The 12,301-nt window shown below is 34.6% G+C and overlaps 1 protein-coding gene across 2 annotated transcripts in view; it reads left to right on the top strand.

The window, feature by feature from the left end:
* The window catches only part of ADGRL4 (adhesion G protein-coupled receptor L4), a 119,684-nt gene that overhangs the window by 87,849 nt on the left and 19,534 nt on the right, over positions 1–12,301 (top strand). For both annotated transcript variants that reach the window (XM_030913079.1, XM_030913080.1), the window contains exons 11-12: positions 2,099–2,319; positions 2,448–2,514. In XM_030913079.1, the coding sequence (XP_030768939.1) occupies positions 2,099–2,319; positions 2,448–2,514 (288 nt within the window). The remainder of the gene's footprint in view (positions 1–2,098; positions 2,320–2,447; positions 2,515–12,301) is intronic.

Genomic DNA, 12,301 nt, shown 5'->3' with positions numbered 1-12,301 from the left:
GTACTTTCTTAAATGTGTATGTCATAGAAACATTAATTGTAATTTAGGGTTTAATGGGGCAGACATACTCTATAATTTGTGCTTCAGCTATCCTTTCTAAGTTTGATAATGCTAACACAGCTAAGCAAACTACTTATTGAGTCCATTCAGCAAAAATGGCCCTCATTGTGATGAATTATTAGGACAAATTAAAACTTTGCAACAAACTGAATAAATACTTTTTTTGTTGTTCTGTTTTGTTTTTAAATGGACGTTAAACAAAGACCAAGGAGAGAGAGAACTAGAAATAAAGTTTATCTTAGAATGGGGACTGAACATAAATGCAGTCACAGTTTATAGGTTGGAATGTGATAAATTGGTTTTACCTAGTTTCTTTTCTAACTTCTCATTTCCCAAGATCATTGATTTTGAATCATTTGAACCTTCCCAAATGGTTTCATATTGTATTGGTCTGGGTCCTCCTAGAAGCAGGTGTTAAGATGGGGTTAAACATGCAATAGATTTATTAAGGGAATTGCTGGTGAGAGCAAATGGGAAGAGAGAGGCTTGGAAAGCTATCAGGCCAAGATTCAGGTATGATCCTGAGGGAAGGAAAGAAGAGTGGGCAAAAGCATTCCACACAGTAATGCAGTTCTAAGGAAAAGTCAGCACAGGTGTTAAGGAATCCTCTTGGAAGTCCTTGAGCCAAAGTTACCTGTCGGGGAAACCTTTTGTCCCTCAGGAGCAGGAATCCTTTGTAAGAGGAATCCTTTGTTTCTCACAGCAGTAACCCTACTGTGCTCAGTCATGGGCTGGCAGCAGCCTATGAGAAGTGGGAAGAACAATGGATTTCCTACAGCTGCAGCTGAAGCCTTAGGTCATTTGCACCCCTTGCAGTTGGACATTGGAGAAGTGTATTCTCATGACCATAGAAAGTGAAATTGCCTCCATATTTCCATTCTTAGAAATCTTTCAAAGACTGAAACTAACAATCAGTTAGCAAGGTTTTCTTCTGAAGTAGATGGCAAGAAGTGTTTATTTTAAATAGTATACACCAGACTGTAAACTCCTTATCTGTTTTTATGTTTTGCAGTGGTATTCGTAACACTTTCCAATTTTATGTATCTCCCACTATCCTCCAATGCCTAGCTCCTCTTTCAGTTACCTTCCACCATTATCTTCACCCCAAAACTACTCCTTACAGTGTTTACTTTCAACTACTTTTCACCTATTAAATTTGTCCTATTTTTCCTCAATCCCACTTCCTTGCTAGTGATTTCCAAATTTTAATTACCAATGATCTTTCTGTTCTCCAGCCTTATAGAGTACTCTCTAACATATTTAGTATGTCATATCATTACTCTTGAATTATATTTTGTTTTTTTTTTTAAATGGGATAGGTACATAAGTATGTATTATGTTATCTCTCCCATGATATATACCTTTAGCTTTACTATTATGAGAAAGTATAACTACTTCTTTTTCTGTTATTTCTTATAGGCCTAACTTTAGTTCTAGTTGAGAAATAAACACTGAAAAGAATGTTTAAGTGAAAGCCGTCTCAAATTTATATGATAATCTTAACAATTTAAAGTAATTCTGTAATGGATATTTTGATGAAATATATTATTAATCTATTTTGTAAATTTTATTTTTGTCACCTAAGATATTTATTTTATTTTGTTTAGTAGAGTATTGTAAGTCATTTTCATTCTTCGAGCATGAATAAAATAAAGGAAAAGAGAGGTATCTCCAAAACAGAAATCAACTTAAATCCTAACATATTCACCAAGATACCATGGTTTACGTGTGAACAATCCACAATTTATCACATAACATAAATATATAAAAGTTATAAACCTGTGGACAAAAACAGTAACTTAGTTCTATCACAAGATGGTTAATATTTCACGTTGATGAAGCACAGTTGTTTTCCTAAATCAGCTAGAACTAGTGCATCTTTAAGAACTGACATGATATTTTAGTATGATTCATCATTAAAATATGTGGCATACTTTATAGTATAAAGAAAGTGGTGATTTACAGCGCAAGTTGAGATTGTATGTTATGATAATTTTAAAGCCAACACTGCCAATGTTTTTTTTTCTTTGATTTCTAGCTCTTCTGTTCAATCATTGCCGGACTGCTACACTACTTCTTTTTAGCTGCTTTTGCATGGATGTGCATTGAAGGCATACATCTCTATCTCATTGTTGTGGGAGTCATCTACAACAAGGGATTTTTGCACAAGAATTTTTATATCTTTGGCTATCTAAGCCCAGCCGTGGTAGTTGGATTTTCAGCAGCACTAGGATACAGATACTATGGCACAACCAAAGTGTAAGTTAAAATGATTTCATAGGCATTTGAAACACAATTTTGAATGTGCTTTGCATATCTTTGATAATTTTGCTATGTTAAAGTACATGCAAACATGTTTATAGATTAATCTTTTATTTACTTTTCAGATGTTGGCTTAGCACAGAAAACAACTTTATTTGGAGTTTTATAGGACCAGCATGCCTAATCATTCTTGTATGTATATATAAAATTGTTATTACAATTCAAAAAAGTGATGATTATAGGGTGCTTAAAATTTCCAGCAACAAGGTGTTATTTTTTAAGAAAAGAATTTGAATGTTTTACAGTATATCACTTATTTGCATTTTACATATATTGTAATTGAAAAATACATGTATATCTTGTAAATTCAAAGCTATTACAATTCATTTGCCCCTCTTGATGGAGGATAGATGTCTGCATAACATAGAGGAAAAAGCATTTTTCACTTATCAGTAATACCTTGGCATACTTCAACACAGAGAGTGTGCCAACCAGCTGATAATCTGGCATTTTAGATGTTTATGTTATTTAATCTTTTATCAATGATTGGTCATCTTTGAAGATTAGGCTGTTATCTTTATAGTTTTATCATCTTTATGTACCCTGTCATCATAAAGTGATTTTAAACTAAATTGCGACATCAGAGACAAGAACTCACTATTTCTTATGAACAGACAAGTCATATATTGAGATAGTCCTATTTCAGCAAGGAAGAGGGCCTTTTAATTCTTATTGGAAGTGGTTTCAAACCTACAAATTTGGCAGGTGTTATATGTTCCATTATAAATAAAGACATTTTTATATGTCTGAAGAGCATTTCTAAGTGCTGAAAGTTTTCAACAGTCTTTCTGAATATAATAGTCTGTCAATGAATCTGGGAGGTCTGACAAGACTCTAGAGTGGAATGAATTGTCAGTAGAGAAGTTATGGCAATATTTTGGACAACTTTGTTCCGTATGTGTTGACCATAGGCTAGTCATCTTTTTGAATTTCTTTTTCTCTCTTCCTCTTTTCTTTGAGTTTTTTATGGTTATGAGGGTACTGCTAAATGGAGAAAGACTTGAAATGCAAAGCAGAGAATTTTCATCAAGCTTTATTTTGCAGTGGTGTAGGTGAAATCAAGTGCATTCATAAACTATACTTTCTATTCATCACAAAAACTCATTTATAATTCTCACAAAAAATAAAACAGTATTTTATAAAAGAAAAGCCAAGGGCCAGATTTAAGCTAAAACAATTTGAGTTAATTTATTATGGCTCCAAAATTTCCGACCCACATAAGAATGTAAAATGGTGTCCCACTCACATATTTTTATGGATTGCTCTGATGTGAGTATTTCATGTGATGACATATTCTGCATATCCTAATTTTACTGATTTTCTCACCATAGGAAAATCCGTCTTTGCCATTGTTTTGTGCAAGTGAAAGGTCCGTGGAGCAATGACTCTTACTGTTTAGATAAAAAGTAACATGACAGAAATTATACTGAGACAACAAAAACAGGAGCATACTTCTCTAAAATAAGAAAGCGGAAGTGTTCTCTGAAATAGTTTTTAACAGTTGCTTATGTAAGGCTAATTTGGATTATTTTATAGTAAGATACAGAGAATTTAGATGAAATTATTTAAAAATGAGTCCTGTAAACTTTTCTAGAGGTCTAAATGAACACCGTCACATTGTTCTAGTCTGGAGTTAATGAGCCAATTTATCTCCCATACAGTCTCTGTATGATAATCATTTCCAGGTTAACCAGAGGGTCAGGCTGCTTAAAAAATGAGCTAGGCCCCTCAGTTTTACTCTAAAATTAAATATTTCTCATCTTTTATGATATCTTTTTTAAATACTAAGAAATTCTTAATTATTGAATCAAAGTGAATTAATTTTCTCCAGTTATCTTTGCTCTTCTGTGCTAATGCTTGCATATTGCTATTATTATTAAGTTGTATAACACAACGTTAGATGACATTTTTCCTGTTGCTCATGAATAGTATCTAGCTCAAAGATAAAGTCAAAGAGATATTGAACACCAAACATTTAAAAAAGAACCACTGACAGTTGAGGCCTGACTCTTTCCAAGGGTCACACAATTAAAAAAAAAGGACCAGCTATAGCCCCGTTAGAGGACTGTGGAAGGGAGCTCAGTGGGTGATGTCTCAGAGTTAGCATGCTTGGCCTTTAGGGGAGGACAATATTCTCCATTAGAGGTTTTTCTTTTATCTACCAATAAGAAAAAATGATGGTGTTTCCCAACCCCCTGAAGACAAGATGTGGAGGAATACTCAAAAAGTTTGCAGAGCATGGAATCAAAACAGTAAGAGTAAAATTATCATCCTGATCTCACATTGCTAGAATGACTGTAGAATTTTCATGTGTCCCTGGGATATAAGAATACCAGATTATGATGAGCATTTTTTATGAGAATTTGGCATATATTCCCTGATTTCGAGCCAAATGTGAACCTAGAGACTAGCACCTGCTTTCGTATGGAGTTTCCTCCAGGCAATGTGCTTACTGGATTATTCTTCAACAGCGGGGACAGAAAAGATTATTATACGGTGTCCCTAGTAATAAAATGATGGGGCAAAACACAAAGACTTGAGCTATTCTATATGCACAGATAAGCTGGAGAAATGGAAAGAAGTTGCAGGGCTGCCTAGGTCATGTGAAGATATGTACAATGAAGAGAATGGGTTGAATGGAGATATGGATATTCATCTTTGAAGAATAGAAGAGACCAAGATGGAAATGAAATACTGTGATCACCAAGTAAATTATACATACCATCAAAGTGAAGACTGTCTCTTAAGCCAAGACTAGCAACGGTAATAAGAACTACACTAAACCAAAATGATATCATGCAGCTCCCCCATAACAACAGGTGGTCAGATCCTTCTACCCTCCAAGCGCAGAGTTGTGGAGCCTTAGCAGTAGAAGACCAGTATCTCAGATCCAACCACGCTGCCCCTACTCAAACACATATGCTCCAAGTATCTGGAAAGGAAAAAGAAGTAAACACCAAATTTTTAAAAATCTAAAATTACTAAAAGCTATGGCATGTAAATTTATGACAATCCCTGAATTAAAGAAAAAAACAACAATGTAACTTTTATATCACAAAAAAAATCTCTACTTCACCAAGTAGAGATTCCTTTTTAAATGGAGTTCAGGTGTTCAAAACTGATCACCACTTGCCATTTTGGGGATAACAATGACCTCCTGATTAGGAGTTTGTCATCATATGCTTTAGAATATTCTGCTAGAAGACCCAAACCGTATGATTAAGTTCACCATGTTAATTGGGTGCTCTGGACATGATAGAAAGACAAAGAAAATGTAAGAAATATCTTCTGCCCACTACAGTATGAATGAGAGGAAAAAAGAACACTCATGATAAAGAAAAGTATGTAATTACATGTAAGTGATACTGGTGAGATGTGAAGAGATCAGTATATACATCATAGGCATTCAAAAAAGATGTAGGACCTTGTTTGTGGATGTGACAAGAAGCAGGTTCTACTTTATATGATTGTGAACGGTCAGAGGATTGCAAGTGTGAACTAAAGCAAGCAGCCCTTGTAAGCATGCCAGATTCCTTTTGAGGGAGAACAAGGGCAAAACAAGAAGTAGTTAGCATTGTAAACCAGGCAACACCAGACATCAACTGAAGTATCATCATTATTCACAGTATTCAAGAATAATCTTTTTAAAATAGATTAATCACTTTTTAGTCCAGATTGTCATTAACTACTAAACAAATTTTTACCTCCACTAATAAACTCATCCATTTCTTCTCCTCCACGTTTATAGTCAGGCCCTTGCTATACCTCACTAGGATGCTAGTATTCAGAACAAAAATAAGAGGTTTTATTTTAATTTATAATTTATTTTATTTTATTTAACTTTCAAGTTCAAGGGTACATGTGCAGATTTGTTATATAAGTAAACTTGTGTCATGGGGTTTGTTGTACGGATTATTTCATCATGCAGGTATTAAGCCTAGTACTCATTAGTGATTTTACCAGATCTTCTCCATCCTTCCATCTCTACCCTCAAGTAGGCTCCAATGTCTGTTGTTCCCATCTTTGTGTCCATGTGATCTCATCATTTGGCTCCCACTTATAAGTGACAGCATGTGGTATTTGGTTTTCTGTTCCTGCATTAGTTTGCAAAGGGTAAAGGCCTCCAGTTCCATCCACGACCCTGCAAAGGACACGAACTCATTCTTTTTATGACTGCACAGTATTCCATGCTGTATATGTACCACATTTTCACTATTCAGTCTACCATTGACGGGCATTTAGTTTATACTGTGTTTTTGCTATTGTGAATAGTGCTGCAGTGAACATGTGTCTTTATGATGGAACAATTTATATTCCTTTGGGTATATACCCAGTAATAGGATTACTGGGTCAAATGGTAGTTCTGTTTGTAGGTCTTTGAGGAATCACCACCATGTCTTTCACAATGATTGAACTAATTTATACTCCCACCAACAGTGTATAACCATTCCTTTTTCTCCCCAACTTCACCAGCATCTGTAATTTTTTCACCTTTAATAATAGGTGTGAGATGATATCTCATTGTGGTTTTGATTTGCATTGCTCTTATAATTAGTAACAGTGAACATTTTTTCATATGCTTGTTGGTCATGTTTATGTCTCCTTTTGAGAAGTGTCTCTTCATGTCCCTTGCCCACATTTTAATGGGGTTGTTTGGTTTTTTTCTTCTAAATTTGTTTAAGTTCCTCATAGGTTCTGAAATTAGACTTTTGCCAGATGCATAATTTGCAAATATTTTCTTCCATTCCATAAGTTGTCTGTTTACTCTGTTGATAGTTTGTTTTGCTGTGCAGAAGCTTTTTAGCTTAATTAGTTCCCATTTGCCAATTTTTTAAAAGTGCAGGGGTACCTGACTTACCCTGGCCTGGCATAGCCTTAGGTCCTGTTTATAATTTGGTATCATATTGCCACAAAGAGTCTGTTCTGGCAGTTTTATGACCTCCTGTTTTAACATTAATGCAGTCAGCTGTTGTTTCTAAACTAACAATCCCCAACTTTTTGGCACGAGGGACCAGTTTTGTGGAAGACAATTTTTCCACAGATTGTTGGGGAGGGGTAATTGGCATTAGATTCTCATAAGGAGCAGGTAGCTTAGATCTCTTGCATGCACATTTCACAATAGGGTTTGCCCTCCTATGAGAAGCTAATGCTGCTGCTGATATGACAGGGTGCGGAGCTCAGGCAGTACTGGTTCATGGCCTGGGGTTTGGGGATCTCTTGTTTAAGCCATAAAAGAGAGAGGGTATAACAAGGTGTTTTTGACCTTCCAACTCATCATGTCCAGGAATTCAGTTTTCAGGTTTTTCTGGGGTCTCCTTGGCACACTGAGTCTATTCAGTTGATGAAGGGCTTCAAATTTTATTTTTAGTTTACATCTCAATCAGAGAGCTATGCGTTTCTTGATTTATTTACTGCATCTTACTCAAGAATCATCTTGCTCAATAATCAGTGCCACTGTGCTGCACCACCTTAGGAGTCACAGTTCAATTGCAATACGGTCTTCAAGGAGCTGCATTCACATTGGAATCTCTGTGAGTGATGGACTCTGGAATTCTAAAACTTTGTGGCCCTCTTTTTGGTCACCCTGCAGTACAGAAGTGCCTAATAAGTCTTCAGTAATTATGTGTATGTTTTAATTGAGCCACTAAAAATATCCATGGTAATAAATGAGGAAGCAAGATTAAGTGATCTTTCTGAAGTTATTTTTCGACCCCTAGCCTTGGGTTCCTAATATACACATGAAGTGAATGATGCCAGCCCTACATAACACGACTACGGTAAAAACAACAGCAACAATTTTAACTTATTTTTTAACAATTAAAAAAGGAAAATGCACAACATTCTGGAGAATAATCTTATGGCATTCCTATACCTACATTTTTGTGTTAAAATTAAATAAAAAGACCAATTTTAAAACCATGATTTTCACAGCAAAATATTATATGCAAGGGAATGTATGTGTAGCCAACTATAGTGTGTGTGTGTGTGTGTGTGTGTGTGTGTGTTTAGATCCTGATTTTTTAAATATTGGTGAATAAGTAACAATATTTAATTATAGCAAGATATGATTATAATACCTGTGTCTGTTGCTGTATAGAATTTGTTAGAAGTCTTTAGTACACTATACCAGAAAAGTTTAGCTAAAACAAAGTAAATATGAAATATTGCAAAGAAAACCAATAGAAATGTAATAGAATAAATAATACTTATTTTCCAGAATAAAGACAAATTATAAGTGAAGCTTCGAATTAAAGTAGGTAATTAGGGGCAAATTTTTATGGCCTTATATGAGGGTTAAGATTGCTTTCATCGTTTCTCTGAACCAATCTAGAAAGACTTGTGCTCCAGGAAAGAAATCTCTATAGAGCAATCTTTAATCCCAGTCATTCCTACATGGAATCCTTACAGTTTATCCATAGAGTAAGGCCTGCTAGAGTAAGAACTATAGACTAATGCCTTAAATGGTATTTGCTTATTTTTATGAATGGAGCCCTGGGGCTTGCCTGGTTTGGGAATATAATGTAAAATGCCTTTGAGGTAATATGTAAATGAGTAAGAAGAGAATTAGTTCAACACTAATGTATTATTATGTATGTTGTTTCAAACAAATATTTAAGCTTTTAATCTGTTCTGATAAGTGTTAACTACTTACATATTTGAACAGTAACATGTTCTGCATTGATCTTACTAAAGTACTTCTTCAGGTGTTTGGCTCATTAATATTAAAAATCTCTTAGAATTCTGAAATATGAACCAGTGACCTCATTGATTCTATCTACGAATCACTACATTTAAAATGTTAAGATTGTGACTGTACTTAAAAAGGTCTAGCCTTGCTTTTGAAAGCTTGAGCTGTACAAAAAAGAGGTTTCCAAACCTTTGTAAAGCAAGCTGCAAACTGAAGATAATTTCCATAATTTATTTCTTTATTCAATATTTTTAATCTTCAATGCTCAATTCTTTAAATTAAAACTATGTAAGTGATTAGATTCAAGTACATAACTATAAAGAAGAGTTTGTAAAAATAATTTAACTTTTAAATAGAAACTGAAGTTTCCCATAGACACATTCAGCATTGAAGAATAGCATTTGCTTGATTGAGGCAAGTACTAATTAAACTATGTCCAAATAAGGCATTTTATTTAAAAACTGTGAGCTTTCATTTGAATCAAATCAAAACTCTCATAATTGTGTGTTGCTGTATCATCACTACTCTTACCAACTTCTTTTCAAATCTGACCAGAACTCCACTCATTTTTTGTTGTAACCTCTAATTGTCCTTTATATGTCTACAATCTAATTCCCTTTCACCAGGAAATACTTACTAAACCTACTCAAAGTGAATTTTTTATATGACCCTTACAAGATGGGCCACGTTTAGACATATCTGTTACTATGTGAGACATTCTTATTACATTTTTTAATAGCACAAATTGCCAAAGATAGGAAAAATGCAAATATTACAAGACTGTGCAAGGTTAAAATATGAATATGCCATCCTACACTCATTCTCTCTCCATAAATACATTTTTCTTAATATTTACTCTGTATCCTTCTAGACCTCTGCTGTATATGTATTTGATTGTAAACTCAAAAACCTGAATTGTCGATTATCTGTAATATATTGTATTTCTTTTTCCTTGTTAGAATACACAGTTCTACCCTCTTTTTATCACGTATGTTATGACTATGTGCTAATTTATTTAATAAGTTTCCTAAGGATGAATATTTAATGTATTTCCAAAGTTTATTTATTACAAATAATACTGCACAAATCATCTTTATTGCAATATAATTTCATGTATCCATTACATAAAATTATTAGGAGCTACTTCTTAGAAGAAATGCAAGTATATGCAGATTTTAAAATTTACAATTTGCCCTTCAAAACAATTACTTCAGTTGATAGGTTCACCAACAATATATGAGAGTGTTCTCTTTCTGACACTTTTGCCAACGCTAGATATTATTATCTACCGAGGCAGATAATAAAACTAAATGGTTTGATTGGAATATATAAACCAAAAAGCATTGTGATAGACTAGGATTCCACAGTAATGGCACAGTTGACACTTTGGACCAAATCTTTGTTGTGGAGGCTGTCCTATCTGTGCCATTATAAGTTTAGAAACATCTCTGGTCTCTACTCACTAGATGCCAGTAGCACCACCACCATTTAAAAATGACAACCAAAAATCCCTCACCATATGTCCTCTGGGGGATGATATTCCCAGTTCTCTTCACTGGGAACCACTAGCCTAGACATGGATGTTAAGTATCTTGAATATGATTGTATTTTGCAGTCCTCTATAAACAGCATACAATGAGAAAAATCATGAAAATCATGGTTTGGGCACCACATTTTAGATGTCCACATTAAAGTTATATTGTAATTTTAAATGCTATGGATAATGGCATTAACATTTTAATTACGTGTTTTAATTTAACGTCATCATATTTGTTGGGTGCATCTTTCAGTGACCTCTGTAGTTCAAGGCACTTCAATACTCTAATCTTTATCCATTTATATATTAGTAAGTATTTCAGTGCCTGTAACATTTTTCCACTTTTTTCATATTATTCTGACCTTCTTGAAATAATAGATAGCTGGGGCCGGGCGCGGTGGCTCAAGCCTGTAATCCCAGCACTTTGGGAGGCCGAGATGGGCGGATCACGAGGTCAGGAGATCGAGACCATCCTGGCTAACACGTTGAAACCCCGTCTCTACTAAAAAAAAATACAAAAAACTAGCTGGGCGAGGTGGTGGGCGCCTGTAGTCCCAGCTACTCGGGAGGCTGAGGCAGGAGAATGGTGTAAACCCAGGAGGCAGAGCTTGCAGTGAGCTGAGATCCGGCCACTGCACTCCAGCCTGGGCGACAGAGCCAGACTCCATCTCAAACAAACAAACAAACAAAAAAAAAAAGAAATAATAGATAGCTGGAATTCAAAATAAGAAAAAGTGGAATTATAAAAAAAAAACATAAATAATACATTGGTAATTTCAATATGTTCCCATATATGAGAGATATATTCTTACTGGAAATACCTTCAAAGGTAATATCCTTAAGACAGATACTAGAAAATGTCTTAAAAGTTGAAGAAACTCATAGAAATTAGAAATCCAAAAAATATTTTTAAAAACTCTTAGGTCTCTAAAGCCCAGTTGGAAATAACCGGTTAAGATGAGATTCATCACTAGTATTTCCTTCTAAATGGAGCTTTATAGTGAAGGATGTTGCATAATGATATGATGAAAGGGAAAAAACTACGGACGTTGGTAAAGCAAGATAGTCATTAGAATTATTATTCACTTTACATTCCTATAGTCTTTTAATCTTTACAAAACACTTTTAATATATCTCAGATAATCCTATTGGAAGCTTCTGTAATACATGCAAATAGAAATAGTGACAGCATTTCATAAAATATGATGTTTTACTAGATTTTTACACTATAATACTGCAATCTTGACTTATCTACTTAAAAATACCTAGAGGAATTCTTCTATTTATAACTTTGTTTTTCCATACTTTACGTTTTAAGGTATGTGCACAACGTGCAAGTTTGTTACATATGAATACATGTGCCATGTTGGTGTGTTGCACCCATTTACTCGTCATTTACATTAGGTATATCTCTTAATGCTATCCCTCCCCTCTCCCCCAACCGCACAATAGGCCCCGGTGAGTGAGATCACCTGGACACAGGAAGGGGAACTTTTTGAAGCTGTAGACCAATTGTTTGAAAAGGGCTGATTACGCTAAGGCAAGTTATGTGCATTCTTTTGTAGTTAACAGACGTCAAGCTCCTATTCACTAAGAATCCATAAAATCCTTAAACTTGGCCAGGAGCACAGTATAGGTTCTGATCATCTTTGGACTTCTGATCATCCTCTGAAAGTAACATGATTTCCTTCCCC

Source organism: Rhinopithecus roxellana, chromosome 12, assembly GCF_007565055.1.
Source record: "Rhinopithecus roxellana isolate Shanxi Qingling chromosome 12, ASM756505v1, whole genome shotgun sequence".
In the NCBI taxonomy this organism is placed as follows: Eukaryota; Metazoa; Chordata; class Mammalia; order Primates; family Cercopithecidae; genus Rhinopithecus; species Rhinopithecus roxellana.
This window is presented reverse-complemented; position numbering and strand designations above follow the sequence as displayed.